At 43.9% G+C, this 20,919-nt stretch overlaps 1 protein-coding gene across 1 annotated transcript in view; it reads left to right on the top strand.

Annotated features, from left to right (window-relative positions):
- Positions 1–20,919, top strand: part of FLT1 (fms related receptor tyrosine kinase 1) — a 177,251-nt gene that overhangs the window by 42,584 nt on the left and 113,748 nt on the right. The window contains exons 7-12 of the mRNA XM_047073320.1: positions 9,983–10,107; positions 13,850–14,012; positions 14,349–14,485; positions 16,940–17,114; positions 18,322–18,439; positions 20,699–20,868. Of these exons, the coding sequence (XP_046929276.1) occupies positions 9,983–10,107; positions 13,850–14,012; positions 14,349–14,485; positions 16,940–17,114; positions 18,322–18,439; positions 20,699–20,868 (888 nt within the window). The remainder of the gene's footprint in view (positions 1–9,982; positions 10,108–13,849; positions 14,013–14,348; positions 14,486–16,939; positions 17,115–18,321; positions 18,440–20,698; positions 20,869–20,919) is intronic.

The following is a 20,919-nucleotide window of genomic DNA, read 5'->3' as shown; positions in this document are numbered from 1 at the left end:
TAAAGAATGATATTCCCATTCTCCTTTAAAGCAGCATTTAGTACTTTTTCCTGTAGTCAGTCTGAGCACGTCTGTGTGGGAGAAGCATGTGCCTTGACCGTACGGCTAGACTACAGCATAAGGACCTTGAGTTCACAGACTGCTTCATGCACAGTGCTGGGTACGTGATGTGTCCTGATTTCACCTTTTTTCTTGCTGCTCCTGACATCTTCTCCAGAAACATTAGCTGGCTCTGTCCAGCCAGTGCTGGACACGGGGCTGAGAGGTGGTTGATTACCCTGATCTACAGCTAGCCACCCATGTTTCAAAGAGCGAGTTCGTGGAAACGCAAGAGGAAGGAACAAGGGCGGACTGTCTTCTGTGTTCTCTTCTCTCCTTTCTAACCCTCGCCCTTTTCTCCTCTCTTGCTATATCCAGTTAGCTGCTGTAATTAGGTCAGTGGGGCCTCGATGTGAGACCAGGCAAAACCTGTTTCTCTTCTGAAGAAGGGTAGTCAGGAAAGAGCTTTTGTACACGGAGGTGTTTCTTATTTTGTACCGCATGCATAATACATTTAAAAATCGTTGAAAGTTTAGGATAGCAGCTTGAGTCTGGAACATGAGGAGCTTTCTGGGTTTGCCTTGCTGTAACAGAAAGATCTGTGTACCGTATCTGACCTAACTGGCAGAAACCTCCAGGCTCTGAGCTGTCAGCACAGAGCCCCATGTGGGGCTCGAACTCAGGAACCGTGAGATCATGACCTGAGCGGAAGTTGGACGCTCCACCGACTGAATTTCAGAAATACCACCATTTATCCCTCCTTCCCTCCTGGCCCGAAGCGACCACTAATCTCCTTCTGTCCTGATCGGTTTGCCTCGTCTGGATATTTCATATAAAGAGAATAACGAAATACGTGGCATTTCGTCATTAAATATATCAATACATGCTGGCTTTTTTCACTCAGCACGTTTCAAAGCTTATCCACGTTACGTTGTGCCACGTGTCAGCGTTTCATTTCTTTTTGTTCCCTGGATGGCATCCCACTGTATGGGTTTACCACCTTTTAGCTCTCCGTTTATCAGTACACGGACATCTGAGTTGTTCCCACCTTTTGGCCATGACATTCGTATACAAGTTTTTGTGCGGACGTAAGTCTTCGCTTTCTTGGGAAGGTACCTAGGGGAGGAATTGCCGGGTCATATGGTAACTCTACGTTTAGCCACGTGAAGAAATGCCAGACTGTTTTTCCGAAGGGCTACACCATTTTACGTTCCCACCAACAGTACATGAGCGTTCCAGTTTCTCCAAATCCTGGCCAGTACTTGTTAGTGTGGGTTGTTTTATTATTGTTGTTGTTGTTGTTGTTGTTGTTGTTGTTGTTGTTGCCATCCTACTGGATGTGAAGCAGGATCTTGTTGTGGTTTGGATTTGAATTTTGCTGATGGTTCATGATGTTGAGCATCTCTTTTTGTGCTTCTTAGCCACTGGTGTATCTTCTTTGGAGAAAGGTCTATTCAGAGCCTTTTTCCAGGCTGTGAAAAAATAGCCTTTTTCAAAATTTTTTTAATGTTTATTTTTGACACAGAGAGAGACAGAGCATGAGGGGAGAGGGGCAGAGAGAGAGAGAGGGAGACACAGAATCCGAAGCAGGCTCCAGGCTCTGCGCTGTCAACACAGAGCCCGACATGGGGCTTGAACTCATCGACCGTGAGATCATGACCTGAACTGAAGTCGGACGCTCAACCGACTGAGCCACCCAGGAGCCCCAAAAATAGCCTTTTTCATTAGGCTATTTGTCTTTATTAATGAGTTGTAAGAGTTCCTCAATTTTTTATTATATTAATAAATTTTATATAATTATAGAAGTATACTTAATATCACCTAGGCATAAAATATTGTGCTGTATGTTGTAGATACATGTATATGTCTAGGTTTTAATGTATTCTAGATATGTATAAACATATTCTAGATATTCTAGATACAAATCCCTTATCAGATCTATAATTTGCAAATATTTTCTCTCATTCCGTGAGTTCTTTTCACTTTCCTGATAGTACTGTTTGAAGCACAAAAGTTTTAAATTTTGATGAAGCACAATTCATCTATTGTTTTTCTTTTGTTGCTTGTATTGTATGTAAGAACCCAATGCCAAAGCTGAGATCACGAAGATTTACCTCTGTGGCTCTTTTTAAGTTTTAAAGTTTTAGTTTTAGCGTTTAGGGCTTCCATCCATTTTGAGTTAATATCTGTGTATGGTGTGATGTAAAGTACAACCCCATTTCCTTGCATGTGAAGTTACTTCACCATTTGTTGGAAAGCCCATGCTTTTCCCACTGAATGATCTTGGCACCCTTGCCAAAGCTCAATTGACTGTAGACTCATTGACTTATTTCTGGAGTCTTAGTTCTACTCCATTGATCTGTGTGTCTGTCCTTATGCCAGTATCACACTGTCTTAGTCGCTGTCATTTACAGGCTTAGTAGTAACTTCTGAAATTGAGAAGTGAAAGTCTTCCGACTTTAGTCTTCTTTTTCAAGATTATTTTGGCTGCTCTGGATTCTTCGCAATTTTGAAGTTTAGAATCAGCTTGTCAGGTTAGCTGGAATGCTGATAGGGATTGCATGGAATCTATAGAATAATTTGGGGAGCAGTGCCATCGTTTTTGAAAATTTAAATTCTAGTTAGGTAACAAACACTGTTGTCTTGGCTTTAGTAGAACCCAGTGGTTTATCTCTTACACATGACACCCAGTGTTTATCCTGGAAAGTGCCTCCTTAATGCCCATCATCCATTTAACCCATGCCCCACCCACCTCCCCTCCAGCAACCCTAAGTTTGTTCTCTGTATTTAAGAGTCTCTTATGGTTTGCCTCCCTTTCTGTTTTCATCTTATTTTTCTTTCCCTTCCCCTATGTTCATTTGAGTTTCTCAAATTCCACATATGAGTGAAATCATATATCTTTTTCTGACTGACTTATTTTGCTTAGCATAATATTCTCTAGTTCCATCCACATTGTTGCAAATGGCAGGATTTCATTATTTTTCATCGCTGAGTAACATTCCGCTGAATATATATACACCACATCTTCTTTGTCCATTCATCAGTCAGGGACATTCAGGTTCTTTCCATACTTTGGCTCCATCTTAATATCAATCCATGAACATGGGATGCTTCAAAAATTTATTTGTATCTTTTAATTTCTTTCCACAATGTTTTTATAGTTTCAAAGTATAAGTTTTACACTTCTTGTGCTAAACGTATTCTTGAGTACTTTTTTCTTTATGATGCTGTGGGAATTGTTTTCTTAATTTCATTTTCAGATTGTTCATTGCAAGTATATAGAAATATAACTCATTTTTGTATGTTGATCTTGGATCCTGCAATCTTATTTACTGTTCTAATAGTTTTTTTTAGTGAATTCCTTAGGATTTTCTAAATAGAAGAGTATGTCATCTGAAAACAAAATTTTACCTCTTCTTTTCAAATATGGGTGCCTTTTATTTTTTCTTCTTCTTGCCTAATTGTGCTGGCTAGGATATTGCATTATTTATGATAGCCATTGAGCCTCTAGTGCAGTGTTGAATCGAAATAGTGACCTTGCCTTGCTCCTAATCTTAAGGGGAAAGCATCCAGTATTTCATCATTAGTATGACATTGGTTGTTGGTTGTTAGGTTTTGTTTTGTCTTGGTTTGTTTGTTTGTTTGTTTGTTTGTTTGTTTTTGCAGACGCCCTTAGCAGGTTGAGGAAGTTCTTTTCTATTACCGGTTTGTTGAGTGTTTTTATCATGAAAGGGGTTTGGCTTTTGTCAAATGCTTTTTCTGCATCTATTGAAATGATCGTGTGCCTTTTGTTTTTTATTCTACTGATATGGTATATTAACGATGTTGATTTTTGGATATTAAACCAGTCTTGCATTCCTGGAACAAATCCCACTTAGTTATGATGTATAAGTCTCTTTATATATATTCAATGTGCTAGTGTTTTATTGAGGTTTTTTTCTGTCCACATTCACAAAAGATACTGATCTGTGGTTTCCTTGTGATATCTTTGGTTTCGGTATCAGGGTAACACTACCCTCATCGAATGAATTGGGAAGTTTTCCCTTCTGTTTTAGAAAAGTTTTTTGAAGAGTTGGTGTTAGTTATTTAAATGTTTGATAAAATTCTCTTGCCATCTGGGCCTGGGCTTTTCTTTGTTGGTAATATTTGGGTTACTAATTCAGTCTCTTTATTTACTATGGGTCTATTTGGGTGGTCCCTTTCTCGTTGAGTTAGTTTCTGTAGTACATGTCTTTGTAGGAACTTGTCCATTTCATGTTATCGAACTTACTGGCAAACAATTACAATGTTCCTTTATAATGCTTTTTATTTTAGTAATTTAGACATTTAGTAATGCCTACTGTTTCATCTCTGATTTATTGATTTGTCTTCTCTTTTTCTTGTCTTGGTTTGTCTGTTTAAAGGTTTTCCAATTTGTTCATCTTTTCAAAGAACTAGCTCTCGGTTTCACGGATTTTGCTTTATTGTTTTCCTGTTCTCTATTTCATTAATTTCTACTCTAATCTTCATTCTTTCCTCCCTATTGCTCCCTTTCGATTTAGTCTCCTGTTCTTTCCCTAGAGTTCTAAGGTGGAAGAGTGGGTTATTGGTTTGAGATCTCTTACTCCTTTTTCAAGTTGTAGGCATGCAACTATAAATTTCCCTCAACACAGCTATAAATTTTAGCTCCATCCCATAAGTTTTGGAATGTGATGTCTTCATTTTCATTCATCTCAAGGTATTTTCTAATTTCCCTTTTGATTTCTTCTTTGCTTCGTTTGCTGGTTAGGAATGTGTTGTTTAATGTGTGCTCCTTCCAAGTTTCTTGCTGTTACTGACTTCTGTTTTCATTCCACAGTAGTTGGAGAACACGCTTTGTCTTATTCCTATCCTTTTATCCATGGTTTGTTCCATGGCCTAGCATACAATTTATCCTAGAGAATGTTCGCTGTGTACTTGAGAGGAATGTATATACTACTGTGATGGATCTCTTACAGGTGTCTGTTTGGTCTGGTTGGTTAGTAGTGTTGTTCGAGTCCTCTTTTTTATTTTCTGTCTAGTTGTTCTGCCGTTATTGAAAGTGGGATATTGAGATTTTCATCTATGACTGTTGAGTTGTCTATTTCTGTCTTCGTTTCTGTCAGTTTTTGCCTCCTGTATTTTGGTACCTGTTGTTAGTTGCATATGTTTATAATTATATCTTCCTGATACATTGACCCCATTCTTATTATAAAGTATCCTTCTTTATCTCTAGCAACATTTCTTGTTTTAGAGTATATTTTATCTAATATTAGTATAGCAACTTCAGCTTTCTTCTGGTTGCTCCAAAGCTCTGCTTCGAATTTGCAAAGGCTTTGATGGGCCCTATAAGTCAGTGTGGGAATTGCATCCCCCGGCCCCACAATTTTTTTTTTTTGCTTGTATTTCAAATGAAATATTTTCCTGATCAACCGACTCTCCTTGGGCACTAAGTATGGGCCACAATATGAAGGACCCGTGTGATATGAAGACTCCTGTGTCTAGAGGGAGCCCTTTTCATGGGATTGGTTCATCCTCCTCACTTCGTCCTCAATCAATTAAAATCACATCCTTCTTTAAAATAATGAGGCGTCCTCATGACCAGGAATTAGAGGTAAAGAAACTGAAATGAAAGGAAATTAGGAAAAATCTCATAAAAATCATACAAATGAGAAGGTGCTCGGAAATAAGAGATTTACTTTTGAGCTCCTCTCCAACTCCGCAGAGCTTCCTTGAATTTTTTGAGTCCTTTGCTTGCTCCGAACCCAGTGGAAGAACTACCAGGCGAAGCCGGTGGAGATGGAGTGGAATGAGGACGGCATGCTGGGGCTTCTGTGTCTGTGTGCCTTAATGTGCCAGAACGAGTACATATTTCAAAAGGAAAAACGAAAAACCCGTTTAAAAAATAGATGTAATACCATTCAGAGCAAGGGTCCCTGTTTGATCTTTCTCTGTGTCCGAGCCCGCTCGTTGTCCTGAAGGATGTAGCCCAGATACTCGCATTGGATGAGAAAACCTCCTATTCTGTGCCAGTTTCCTCTCATGGCTTTGAGCTCTGAGGGCTCAGAGAGGGGAGGGTGGCATGACCTCTACCTAGCTGTGCGTCGGAGCGAGTCCCTGGTGACAGCATGTCTGCACTGCCAGAACACCGACAATCTTTGGAGCAGCTCTTCCTCACTCGACAACCAGCCAATTTGGCCTCAGGAAACCACTCTGCAGTGCTGGCGGGGTTTAGAAGTCATTTTTAATTTTGTGACAAAGACAAATGCGTCCTATGGGAGTTGTAAGTGGTTTTACTGGTGATATTAATGGAACCGTGACCTCTTCTGTATCTATGGTCCTACAAAACAAAAAATGTTTGTATTAGAATATGTCAGGCAAGTTCATTCTTGGCCCTTCCTTGAAGCAAATTGCAGAGGAAGTATATACTATTAATAAGCCCAGAGCATATTGTGTGCGTGTGTGTGCGCGCGCGTGTGTGTGTATCCGCAGTCATCAGCCGATTTGCAAACACAGTGGATTTTAATGCTGCTGTTGACTTGATACAAATGATGTGTCTTGCATTGTGTTGGGACGGACGCAATTCACTGAAGTTTTGAACAGAACCGTAGTGCGCCCAGAGCTGGTATGGGTATTGGCTTTTAAAGGCCAATAGCTGTAGTAAAATTCAAGCGTTTGGGCGACCCAAAGTGACAAAAGGAAAGGAGAAATTCAAAGGCACGGTGAGTTTACCTCTTCTGTTTTCATTTGGGATTGGCATTCATTAGCCTAGAAATGACTGCACTGATGTTTACTGTTTCCTGCACAAACTTTTTATGCCAGGGCCCTTTGTTGAAAACTATTGCTTAAGGAGACCGCAAATTAAATGTGAAGGATCTACAGTTCAGTTACATGAATTAAACCATTTCCTGGTGTTTGTGTTTACCTTGGGACTCACAAAGAAGACAAAAATACAGACTCACGGGAGGAAGGAAAGGAATGATCAAATCCCAATAGTTTCTGGCTGAAAGTCTAGCTCAGCAACTTTATTTAGGGGAGGAATTTTGTGCTGATAAGTGAATCTTTGTCTCTGCATAATTAACTTTTCCTCCCTCCGTATGTCACTACGCCCACTGAGCTCTCCCGGTAGAAATATCATATTAACTGTGCAGTTAACGTCCCATTCTGTTGTGCAAAGCTGAAATAAATCCAATGCAGAATTGATAGTTTTCCTCAAGTAAAAATGGACGCTGCTTTAGAATTCGAGACCTACCTTCAATAATTCAAAATGTTATTGTAAAATAACATATGCTCGTTCTAGACCGTCTGACAGTCTATAAAAAGGTAAAAAAGAAAATAATCTGTAAAGCCACTCCTCAAACATTTTAGTGTAATCATTTGTCTTTTTCCTACGCCATATATGAATGTGTATTTCTGCCTTTTATCGTTAAGATCATGGGTATAATTTGCGATTTTTGTATACCCTAACACCTGTCCCTAAGTTCAAATCTCTCATAATAATAAGAAAAGCCACGCCTATAGTGGTCACTGTCTGCCAGGTAAGTGTTCTTCATGTAACCCTCATAAGAACCCTTTGAAGTTCATTTTGCAGATGAAGGACAGAGGCTAAAATGATTGGCCTGTGTGCTCTTAACCACCATGATCTGTTGCTTCCCTCCGACTCAGCCTCGTAAGGGCCTTGTGCCCAGGCTTCCCCTCACCGCCCTGGCCCCTTGGTGATTGTCCTCTTCTCAGAACTGCTTCATTGCCAGACAGTAGGACACAGGGCACATCCTTTCCCCACTGAATGTCTGAGAATTAGCCTCAGTCTCTGAGGAGCGATTGCCAGATGCAGCCCTTCCTGAGCAGGGGGGGGGGGGGGGGGAGCAGGGGGAAGGAGGGAGGGGAGGGGGAATGCCAGCCCTGAGGGTGGGGACGGGGGAAGGAGGTCAGGAGGCCTCCAGGCCTGGCTCTGTTCACGTCACTTCACGTATTTACACCTCCGTCTTCTCATCTGTGAAAGGAGGGTTGTTGGGTAGCCCTTCATCCATTTTGTTCATTTGTTCGCTCGTTTGATCATTCGTTCGTTCAGTGCACGTCAGATGGGGATGACTACAGTCTGTTTCTTCTCTAGGAATTCTCCATCCAACGTGTAGCCAGAGAAGTAACCTGCCCGTTCAGCATCCAGTATTTGAAGTGGGATAGCCCAGGGGAAAGCCCAGAGGGTGGGCTGGGCGGAGAAAGGGTGTAAGGAAGGGGCCGGCCCAGCACGCTTCCCAGAGGACAAGGAGGAATTATTTAGAAATCTAGGGCATGTGAGCTGGGCTGTGATAATAGGGTCTTTCTAGTATCTAGTGTGTACCAAATGATTCCATCTTAAGCAGGCTACAGCAGTATCATCTTTTTTGCAGGGGTTGGGGGATTAAAACTACAGGAATTTATTGTCTCACGTTCTAGAAACTAGAAGTTGAAGCCAAGGTGTCAGAGGGCCACGCTACCTCGGACACCGGCAGGGGGACCCTCCCTGGCTTCTTCCTACCTTGTGGTGGTTGCTGGTGATCCTTGGCCTCCCCTGACTTGCACCTGCGGCTCTCCAGTCTCTCCCTGGGTCTTCATGTGGCTTCTCCCTCCGACGTCTGTCAATGTAGGCCCGTCTTCTTATGGCCACCAGTCGCACCAGAGTAGGGGCCCGCCGTACGTAACTGATAATTTCATGGGCAGTGGTTCCATTTGACCCAAACGAGGTCACATTCTGAAGTCCTGGGGGTCAGGACTTCAACCTTGTGTTTTTTGGGGGGACACGGTTCTACCCATGACAACCTCATAGCCACCAGCTAGTCTAGGCAACCACTGCCTACTTCTTGCTCTGTTTCTTTCCATTCTCCATCCGGCATCCAGAGTGAGCTTCCTAAAGTACAGCAAGCAGGTGGGGACCTAGTTGGGTCTTTCAGGCCCAGATGGAGAGAGTAGACACTGGGGTTCTTTCCATCTGGGCGTGTGGGCTGGAGTCAAGGGCAGAAGATGGGAGCACAGCGACTCCTGAAGAGGTCATGAAATGGCAGCGGGCTCTTGAGGGCAAGGGCAAGGTAGACCGTGCAAATGTTTCTAAGACATATGACGCCTTTCTGGTCCCCAGAGGAACCACAGGGAAGCTGAACAGGTGGTTTGAATCTTTCTGGCCTCTGAGACTTGGCCAGATGCCATACTTTTTAAGGGTGGTATCTGGGTGATGGTTTAAAGCCTTTTCCAGTCCTTTTGCATGCACTGGGACACGTTATGCCATTCGTAGGTATGTAGTGCGTGCCAGAGACCTCTGATGTGCCTGTGAAGTGAATGTGGTCTTCAACACTGCTTCTCCAACCTTTCCCCTTGTCCTAAGCAGCTCAGAGCTTCTCATTCATGATTAGTCTGCTGGGGATGGTCTTGAAGTCAGGCTTCTGTCATTCAAATGCGAATCCTGTCTCCCAAGTTGATACGTCTGCATTACCTCTATCTGCCAGTCATCTGTGCTCCAAAGTCAACGGACCATCGCATCCAGGGCCCTTTGACTCCTTACAAAGGCTCCGGAGGGCGCTTCCTGAGGCACTTAGCGTAGCTGTGGCAAGAAGTTCATGCAGAATACTCTCCTTGCTTTTTCCCTGCACTTTCACGGTTTCTTTCCCATAGTGACCTAAACCCACCGCCACCCCGCCCGTTTCACAATTGCAATATCGGGGCATCAGGGGCAATCTGACCCCAGGCCAGGAACAGAAGAAGGAACCTGGTTCGCTATAGAGGCATTCTTTTCCTGGGCAAAAACAGAGGGCCAAATTCAGAGACGAGAATGTGTGAATTTATGGGTCACGTGATGGGGGACCTTTGACATGACCATACTGTTTCACCAGCCATAATGTCTACACGTTCTTCATACAACCACTTATATGTATGTTTTGTTTTGTTTTTTTTTTTGCATTTTCTTCTCATTCAGATACAGATAGACCTTTCTTAGAGATGCACAGTGAAATACCTGAAATTATATATATGACTGAAGGAAGGGAGGTCGTCATCCCCTGCCGGGTCACGTCACCTAACATCACTGTTACTTTAAAAAAGGTAAAGCCGAGCAATGCTTCTCTCAGAATACCTTTACTGCAAATGAGCACGGTGAATTCGTCATTTTATCGCTCTGGAATGGTTTTCTTACAGACATTCGGGCTGCTCAGTGGACTTTTCTGGAGTGTCTTTTGACTATAAAGGATAAGTGCTAGACGTCGTACCCATGCATGTATTTAAATGAAATAAAATGATAACGTGGGCATAAATGTGTGTGAATATAATGAAAGAACTAAAATTGTGGGAATGTTTCTGTATTGCCACAAATCCAAATGTCTGCAGATGTGGGGGAAAAAAACCCAGTTCTCTTGCTTCTGTGAGTCAGTAGCTTGGCAGAGAGCGGTTAATCTAGAGTTTTGCTGAGGACGGAACGATGAGACAAGTGCCTAGGGAGCCACCACCGTGGGTTTGAGTCGCGAAGTTCCTGGTAACAACAAGCTTATCTCCTGCTGGGCATCCAAACTTAGCTGCTTAGGAAAAGGGAAGAGAGGGGGAGAGAAAGTTATGCTTGAGATTTTTTTATTCTTTATACCGTGTTATAAATTATGCACGTGGAGAAGGAAAAAGATTTGGAGTCGAATCCAATAAAGACAAGGACTAAAATGTGACATTCCGGCTAATTCATCGGCAATACGAGTTTGGGAGTGGACTAGGGTTGAAAGTCGGACAAGAACTCCCCAGGCGGAAAGCTGTGGTGACTCCTAAGAGCTTTGAGCTTTAAAGGAAGAAGTTAAGGCTGTCCCAAGGCAGCACCAAGGCAGCACCCAGCACGACGGCTCACACTGTGGGTACTCCGGAGGAGTTTGGTGATGGTGGTAGTCGAGTTGGAAAAGTTCAGAGTGATTTTCGCTATCACTGTTGACCTTGAATCCTGGAGTATGATGGAAGCGTCTTCTTCCCTTGCCTTCACATTCCTACATTACTGATTTGATAGAAGCCCTCGATATAGTCCATCGGTGACAGGTCTTGGCTTCCATTATATCCGTGTGTCACCACCCATGTTGAAAAGCAGTATATTTCAGCGCTGGAAATGGCCAGAGGAGCTAACCCAACTGGTGGAAGGAAAAACTGAGGTTCTGGAGGAGTTGAAGACCCTCCCACCACAGGCCACAATGGCCATCGGAATCCGTATCTTGACTCCTCCTTCCATGACCTTGCCACCTTTGCTAATGGTTTAGTTGGTACAGGAGAAAGGCCAGCATGGTTAAGAGCAGAGCCCTGTGGCACGCTGCCTGGATTCTTACCACCCGACCACTTAACCTGCTGGGCAAACTGGCTAGTTATCAGAGCTCCCTCCACCTCAGTTTCCTCACTGGAGAGATAGGAGTGATTACAGTAGCACCCGCCTCACGTGGATGTCAGGAAGTAGCTGAGGTGATACATTAAAAGCCCTTGGAACTGTTCCTGGCCCAAACTGAGCCCCCATTCGAGGGTATCTGTCTAACACTTTAATACTCAATGCTTGATTGATTATCCAGTGATATTTCTTATCAAGCATGGTGTCCATTCCTCTTAGTTTGACGTAATCATCTCTCTGTGATTAATATAGAACGTCTCTGTTTCGTGCAAGCCCCTTGCCTTTTTGCTCTAACGCAGATCGCTGGTCTGTTGTAAGAAACACTCCCAGATTCCCACGTGTACAAATTTGAGGAGGAAGTTTTTCTACCTAAGATCTCTAATACACACAAGCAAGAGAGCAAGGCATAGTGTTCTAATAGGGGTTTGGGTTTGCCCCGTATATACTGGAACGAGTCTGTGTTGCCCTAAAGTTGCTCTAAGATCTCCGCGCCCCCCGCCCCCCGCTTCTCCTCTTAACCCTTTTAACTTGCTGTCCCCTCCCTCTCCTCTCCCCATGGCCAGCGGTGGCAGAGCCAAGGTCACCTGAAGACAGCCTCCCGTACAGTCCTTTCTTTCGAGGCCGCTCATCCTCCTGTCCCTTTACGACACACATAGCCACCACCGTAGCTGATGAGCTCTTGTCACCTCTGAACAAAGTTTCTTTGTCAGTGGAATACTATTAGTGGCGGTAAGGGTAGATGAGAGTAAGAGAATCTTAGTCGAAAACCTTAAAGGAAACTTCAGTATATTTTTCAGTTGGGCTGAGGAAGTCCATCAACAAACCTTCCTTTTACATTCCTTTTACATTCAGCAAAAAGCTATGCTGTTTTAGCTTTATTTATTGGACAGAGAGAGCGAGCGAGCCCGAGTAGGGGAGGAGCAGAGAGAGGGAGAGGGAGAGAGAGCATCCCAAGCAAGCCCGGCACTGTCAGCACGGAGCGCGATGCAGGGCTCGGACCCACGAACCGGGAGATCACGACCTGGGCCGAAACCCAGAGTCAGACGCTTAACCGACTGAGCCACCCAGGCGCCCCTGCGTTCACCTGCTGTTAAGGCATCAGAAATTTCAATCCCTGACTTCAGTTTTCCCGAGCTTTTCCCTTCATCGTGTGCACCGAATTAGAGGAGAAGGTTCTTTCTCTTCCACCTAGCATTCCTAAGTTTGCAGATGGACTCACGATTTACTGAAACACGAAGTGCGTCCCTCACTTGCGTGCAGGTCTTCAGAAACAGGCTGCAGTTCCTCTCAGAGTTAAGAAACACAGACATAGACCAACACAGACGTGCTCTCGGAGACAGGGCACTGGTGACTTTTCACATAGGAATTTCTGCCATAGAGTCACAAATCCCGGCCAGATTAGCTCCTTCAGCAAGCAATATAAATAATTGATAAACAGAGGAGCGAACGCAAGGTGCACTTTCTTAAAAGAAGACAGAAAAGATCTGAAACTTCTTCAGGGCAGTTTGGCCTTTTCCTTTATAATCTGTTGTGGGAAGGTAGTCTGGTTCTTTTTCCTTTTTTAGCGGGAGATAAGTCACAGTGGTAGCCAGGGTGCTCTGCCTCTGAAATTGGGCTGGCGATCTGGCATCGGGGGAATTTGGCTGGACCACTCAGTATGCAGCAATGCCCCTTAGTAAAGCCTGACCTCGAGGCGGGTTGTTTATATCGCCGTCTTCAAAAATAAAGTTCTTGGCGTCCAGCAGAAGGCATAAGGGCCAATCAAATCATGGATTCCTTCCTTCCGTTTGGACTCACTGTGTTTGGGAATGCTTCTGAGAATTTGAGAGCACTTCATTCATGACAGCACTCTGCATCTGTTTGCAGCTGTGTCTGCTGTCCGTTTCATTGGCATTTTCCCTCCCAGACGATAACCCCAGCGAGAGCCAAGTCAATGGTGTGCATCTCCAAGGACTTGGAATTATCTACGGTCCTCCTAGGACAGCCACCTCTTTACTAAGTCATGCAAAAATGGGAGGACAAGTTATGGCTTATTAAAAGCTCCAGATGATGGGACTCGGGAGGGTAACCTGGCAGCCCCAGAGGAAAAATTCCTCAGTGGTTTCTCTACCGAATATCAGGCCAGTCTATTGCAAGGCTGATTCCCGGAGGCCAAGTGACAAGGGCTCCCACTGGAAGTCTGATGTGACAGCTGGGTCCGTCCTCGGTGGGTGCGGCTCGTCACTGAGGCTGATAATGAATTCTTATAATAATTACTATAATTTGTCATCATCGTGTGTTTCTTGCTACATGCGAAGAAAACAAAAAAGCCAATTAGCACAAACTAGAGTTTTTACCTATACTGTTTGCATCTTCGGTGAAAATTATGTTTTCAGAAGCCATCGGTGAAGCCGTATCGCCACGGTGCTGGTGCGATTTTGTTCAAGCCCATCTCTTTCTTTTCAGTTTCCACATGATACTCTGATCCCTGATGGAAAACGAATAACCTGGGACAGCAGGAAGGGTTTCATAATAGCAAACGCCACATACAGAGAAATAGGGCTTCTGGTGTGTGAAACAACAGTCAACGGACATCTGTACAAGACAAACTATCTTACCTATCGACAAAGTAAGTGGTGTTCCAGAGGCATGGACGTGATCCAAAATGCTCCAGCGTGTATCTGCTTAATGAAACTTTGATTTAAAAAATTTTTTTTAACGTTTATTTATTTTTGAGACAGAGAGAGAGAGAGCATGAACGGGGGAGGGGCAGAGAGAGAGGGAGACACAGAATCTGAAACAGGCTCCAGGCTCTGGGCTGTCAGCACAGAGCCCGACGCGGGGCTCGAACTCACGGGCCGTGAGATCATGACCTGAGCCGAAGTCGGACGCTTAACCGACTGAGCCACCCGGGCGCCCCTGAAACTTTGATTTAAAAAAAAAATCTCATTTCTTGTGCTTGCAGCCAATACAATCATAGATGCCCAAATAAGCACTCCAAGCCCAGTCAAGTTGCTACGAGGTCGCACTCTTACTCTCAACTGTACAACTACCACTGCCTTGAACACAAGAGTTCAAATGACCTGGAGTTATCCCGGTGAAGTGAGTGACGTTTTTTTCTATTTCTCCCGTAGGGCGATATTTATTTTTGGCGAGTGAAACGCCACTGCGTTTTTGAGGTGGGAAAAATCAGGATATTCCGACTCCTGTGGCCGTTGGAGTCAACAGGGAAGCTGTGGGTTTGCTGGGATGCTTTCCTGGTCTGACTTTTGGGAGTATGTGTGCACAGATACGGTCTTTTGATGTCTGGAGGTTTTGTTTTGAAGTGTCTAGGCTGGTATTTCTATCGCATGATTCCGGGTGGAAGAGGGGATTGTCTCATCCCTGGAAACTTTCTCTGGGGTTTAGAGATGAGAGAGAAATTTATCACTAGATGCCAGGCAGGGACTGTCTTTTGTAAGAACAACAACAAAAAGTTGTTGTCAGCGCATTAATTGAAGATACTGGCCGACAGTCAGGCACCTGATCGGAGCGTGTTTGGAAAGGGGAGATATTACAGCCCAGCCATCCCCTACTCCGTCTGTGAAGTGACAAAGGGGCAGTGCTGTCCTTCAGAAAAACGAGAAGAACAAAGGCCAAGTCAGGTTTCCTCATTCAAAGCAAACATCCTTGCAAACAATCGTCTGAAAATGTGTAGATGGGGAGTCTGTGATCAACGGTTAAGAAACTCGAACTGTCCCCGCGGCACCCGCTTGCCGTGTGTTAGTATGATTGACGCGGCACAGCCCAAGCTCGGTGATGTTTCTGGGTTTTGGTAGAAATCAAATATTCTCAATAAACGCCAGGAGGGAAGAAACTCTTGCCCTGCTAGTGGCTCTACTCTCAGAGTGTGATGATACATCTACTGACGCCCAGTTACCTTCTAAGATGGCACTGTCTAGCAGAACTTTCTGTGATTGAAATATCTTTGCTGCCTAATATAGTAACCACTAGCCCCATATGACTAATGAGCACCTAGAATGTGGCTGGTGTGAGTAAGGAATTGGATTTTTAAACTTTATTTTATTTTTTCAAAATTTTTATGTATGTCTTACTTTTTGAGAGAGAGAGAGAGAGAGAGAGAGAGAGAGAGAGAGAGAGAGAGAAGCAGCTCCAGACTCTGAGCCCTGAGCACAGAGCCCGACATGGGACTCAAACTCAAAAACTGTGAGATCATGACCTGAGCCACAGAAGTCAGACGCTCGGCTGATGGAGCCACCCAGGCGCCCCTTTTATTTTAATTTTGATAGCTAGGTGTGGCTGATGGCTGCAGTGTTAGACCAAAGCAGATATCTGAACCCCAGGATCAGCTGTTTTCCAAAGACAGAAACAATACCAATGTTATTCAACTTTGAGAAGGCAAGAGTTCTCTAAGCGAGAAGACGGAAGTAATACCTACAAAGAGCGAGGGCTTTTCCGTAACTCTATTTAGGGGACCGACTGTCTGATTTTTGACGGTGGTGATTGCCATCTTCCTTCTGGTTTCTGCTGAGAAGGAAGACAGTGGCCTAACCGTGTGTCTGTTTCAACAGGGCAATGCAAGGACAGGTGGGTAGAAGTTTCTTAAACATGGCACAGACGAGTGCTAAGTTTAACACCCAAAGACCAGTTCTGCACAACTTCCAAAGTCTTTCTTTTCCATGCCTCCTCATGGGGAAGGATGGAGAGGGAGAAAAAACATATTATGTGTTATAAAATGTAATGCTAAAACACGGGGGCGGGGAAGGAACAATGAAAGGAAAAGGCAATGTGATCTCATCTTCTCAAAACCAGGAAGGAGTCATTGTGGCCAATTTACACCCGCTGAGCCCCGGGGCCTGCTCTTGGTGTTCAGTGAGGCAAACACGGGACAACATCCCACCGCTGCCACCACTGGTGGGTAGGTGGCTTTGCACGTCCTCAGATCCGTTTGGTGTGATTTGGCCGAAGTTGGAGAGCATCGCCCAAAGAGCGAGATCGCGAGGCCAGGACGGTTACAGCTTAGTGCGTGCAGCCAGGACTCGGGACTGTCTCCTTCATTTCTAGGAAGAGAGCAAAAGGAAACCCACGTGGTGTTCTATTCGAGAAGCAGTCATTACGCCAGGCACTAAAGATAACGATTGCCTGAGTTAGTGATATCTACGCGCAGAGAACTGGAGACTGTTTAGAGGGCTGTGTGCTTAGAGGGAAGGCACGAGATTGACACTCAGAAGGCCTGAGTTTCCAGCCCATCGTGGTCTCTGACACTTCAGTTTCTTCACCTGTCAAAGGGCAGCAAGGCTGCCCGTCTCCCTGGGTTGTTGGGAGAAACCGTTGAGATAACGCACATGAACGTCCGTCTGGAGAAAACCAAGTGCTAACAAATGTTACTGGGGCAGGTATTTGAAACGCATGGAGACAGAGAGTTTCCAAACATCTTGCCATTAGATGGGTTTGCTTCTTGGCATAAAATGTTGCTCTCCGTCATAACCTGAGAAATGCTGTACCCTTGTGCGTGAACAAGACTGTTTCTACATTTGTCATACATTTTCTTTCTAGGCAAAGAAGAGAGCTTCTATAAGGCAACGAATTGGCCGACGCAGTTCCGACGCTAATGTGTTCTACAGTGTTCTTATGATATACAATGTGCAGAACAGAGACAAAGGACTTTATACTTGTCATGTGAAGAGTGGCCCGTCATTCAAATCCGTTAACACCTCAGTGCACGTATATGGTAAGCAAATTCATCCTCGACTTTCTGATCATGGTGGGTTTGGGGCAGGCGCTATAAAAATGTACGTTCTCTTTTGGCCAAGAGGCACCCTATCATGAGCGATATAGTTTGCTCCCCCTCCTAGCCTCTGCCAAAAAGCAAATCGCTTTAAGTGCTCTTTAAATTTAATATTTTCGAATTGGACAGAGGATCTTTTCCTTTCCAGTAAACTGTGGTTAATAATTCAGTAAGATCATGTTATAATCTCTATTAAATTCTTTTTCTCATCTTCCATATGAACAAACCAGAAAAACATGGACAGATTTTCCTTTATTCTCTGGGGGAAATCTCTCAGGTACCCCTAGGATTTAGGGAAATGAAAATGTGGTGTGATAAATTACTTAGAATTGATGTGATTTTTTTATCCCTGGTTTTAGTCTCATGAAATCCTAATGTTGTCGCTTAATTCCAACAGGCAAATTCTGTAAAGAAAATACTTAACAGTCCCTGAAAACCTTACTTATTTCCACTGTTGAAAAACGGTGAGGGGCAGAATCTATGGAACAATGCTGACAGTGGCCTTTGATATTCTTTTTCCTTTAATTTTTTTAATGTTTATTTTATTTTTGAGAGAGATAGAGAGGGAGAGAGGGAGGGAGGGAGGCAGAGAGAGGGAGACAGAATCCGAAGCAGACTCCAGGCTCTGAGCTGTCAGCACAGAGCCCGACGCAGGGCTCGAACTCACGAACCGCGAGGTCATGACCTGAGCCGAAGTCGGCCGCTTAACCGACTGAGCCACCCAGGCACCCCTTTTGGGATTCTTTTGACTTTCTCCAGTCAGTTTTTGAAATCAGATCGGTTATTTTCAGGTGCCCGAAGACTTTCTTCCATCATACTCACGTTGGGCAAGCAGGTTTTTAGAAGTCTCTGTACTCTTCTCTTACTGTGATGTGGATATGTGAGGTGTTCTGCTTTCTGTTGCCCTGCTCTGCTTTTCTGTTTTGCTTGTAGCCATTTGATGCAAAGTGTTTTCACCGGTGAGAGTGCTTCTAAATTATTTTATTCCTGGATCGATATTGGGACTCATCGATAGGCTTGGTCAGAATTCAGTGCCATTGGGTCATTGCTCGCAACCGTCCTTGAATGAGGCAGTGAGTTGGGTTGTTTTTGTTCTGGTCAAGATAAACATAGTCTTTTCTAATCTATTTTATCACCTCTCCTTTCAAAGATAAAGCATTCATCACTGTGAAACATCGAAAACAGCAAGTGTTGGAAACTGTTGCCGGCAAGCGGTCTTACAGGCTGTCTATGAAAGTGAAGGCATTTCCCTCGCCAGAAGTCCTGTGGTAGGATCATAATTATTTTCCTATCAGTTTAAGATATGCCGTGTTAAGTAGGAAGATGCAGGAGCCCAGTGACTTGAATTCCTGAAAAAAGTAGCAAGATAATAAGTTCCCCAGACAGCGGTAGAAAGCAGAGAACTCTGTGGATTTCTGGGCCAGGAGGGAAGGAGGTAGACTGGGCCGGAGGGGAGGCGACACGGTGTGTCACAGGACAGAGCAAGGGATTCGGTGTTTCTGAGTTCTCAGTTCAGGTTAGCCGTTCACTCCCTGTGACTAAATTTCTGCAACTCTAAGCCTCTCTATGATGTCAACGTCCTTTGAATGGAGTGTGTTGGGCAATGGATAGGAAGCATCTTGAATATGTAACATGCTCTAGTAACCCTGAAGAAGCAGGCCCTTGTAATGAGGATAATAATTCTTTTATTATCTGAAAATAATTCTTTTATACACAGCTGGGATGAAAGTTCCAGTCTTGTTTTAAAATTAAACAAACATTAATAGAGACAAGACTTATTCAGTTGCAGGGGCAGACGAATGGACCTACTTGAACTAATTAAGGGGTTTTTTTTGGCTCGAAGTTTGCATATTCAGAAACTCCTGAAGCAGGTTTTTTGTTTTTTTTTAATGTTCGCACAACACCTGATGTAAAACAATGTAATCTGTTGATAATCTGCAGTCATTCTGTGAAATCATTTCTGAACACCAGTATCTTTGGCCCAGACCGTTACATTTTAAACAAAGAGTCCGGTGTGAAACCGATTAGGAAAACAACCCAGACAATATAGAAGCGGTACCACCGTAGAATCACCTTCACCAGCCCTTATTTTGCTGGTGCGTGATTGCGTGATTTGTTCTCCGTTTCCTCAAATAGTTAATAGGGAGTTAAAGAGAACGTTAAACTCTGCTTTGCCCCTCCATGCCGTCGCAGTAAAAGAGAGATTTCCGTTTGTTCTATGATGTACCGTAAGTCCAAAAGTCCATTTCCCATGAGTGTCCGTTATTCCCTAAGAGGAACTGAATCACTCTAGGCACTACATTCGCTCTTTCCAAAGGATCTGAGAGTATCCCCGCCTGTTAAACAGTGCTACTTTCTTCGGTAACTCTGAAGCTGGGACTGAAAACACACACACAGCCCATCTTCGAAACCACCGACTGGCTAATGGGAAATAAAAGTAAACTAAGATCGTAGTTGCAGTCATAAAGTCGAGCATAGCCATTTGGACTGTCTTAGAACTGAGACTCTCTAGTGATGAGAATTTGCCTGCAGAACTTGCATGGGTATGAACTATTGGCATCTACCTTTATGCAGAACACAGTAAACTAAGAGATTTTAAAATGGCCAGCTGAAGAACCGTGCAATGTAATGAAATCGTAGAATTTTTTAGAGTTAAGTCTTTGAGAAAGTCTAGAACACTTGAAGAAACGGGATGTCCGAACGGATGAGTCGGGGGCACAGCACAGGGTGGCATTCAGTCTCCCGACTCTCAGTTCTGTTTGCAATTGCAGGATGTCTAGGCGTTGATATATTTAAAGTAAAAAAAAAAATTTAAGTTTTGTACCTTTTGTTTGCGAGTTTTGTGCCTTAACTGTTCTCCCTCGGGGGAAAGATCTTGATAATCTTGGTTTCACTATAGTTTATGAAAGGGACAACTGGTGTGACCATTTATACAACTAATAAGAACTCCACATGAGACCACAATAGAAAAGTCTATTTTTATTTTTTATCTGGAGAAATGATCTACTTGATCTGACCTACAATGGCCCTTGTGCTGCCGATGAAGCGTCGTGGAAAACTCTGAAAAACATCTGGAGGGAATCAGCCAGTGCTTCTGGGTTAATACTTAAGTCACATGGTGACCAGCAGCACCCCTGTGGGTACCTTAAACCATCACTTTTTCTTTCTTCCTTCAAGGCACTTCTTCCTCCTTGCCAATAAATGTGAAGTGTGTCTCAGTTTAGGTTTTTTTTTTTTTTTTAAGTTTTTTCTTCATTTAAGTAATCTCCACACCCAGCGTGGGGCTTGAACTCACGACCCTGAGATCAAGAGTCAGGCACCCTTCCAAGTGAGCCACCCCAGGGGCTCTGTGTGTCTGAGCTTAAAAACCCCACCTGGTTTCCCTGGAAACTTAGTGTCTAAATTTTTTAAATGAACGTTGAGACCAACGTATGTATCACCTTGAGCTCACAAGCGTAAATGGCAGTGTTAAAGTGCTATCGGAGAGGCAGTGTGGAATGACTTCCTGATCATGCCCTTAACCGCAGGTTAAAAGATGGGTTCCCTGTGACCGAGAAATCGGCTCGCTATTTGGTTCTTGGCTACTCATTAATCATCAAAGACGTTGCTGCGGAAGATGCAGGGGATTACACAATCTTGCTGGCCATAAAGCAGTCAAATGTGTTTAAAAACCTTACCACCACCTTAATTGTAAATGGTAAGTTGACCGTTCACGCTTCCTTCTGGTTTCGGGGAGGGGTGAAGGTCA

Source organism: Lynx rufus, unplaced genomic scaffold (assembly GCF_022079265.1).
Source record: "Lynx rufus isolate CCGP_SWC_20201006 ecotype Redwood Valley unplaced genomic scaffold, mLynRuf1.p SCAF_1, whole genome shotgun sequence".
Classification (NCBI taxonomy): Eukaryota; Metazoa; Chordata; class Mammalia; order Carnivora; family Felidae; genus Lynx; species Lynx rufus.
The sequence above is the reverse complement of the archived record's forward strand: the minus strand, read 5'-3'. Positions and strand labels throughout refer to the sequence as shown.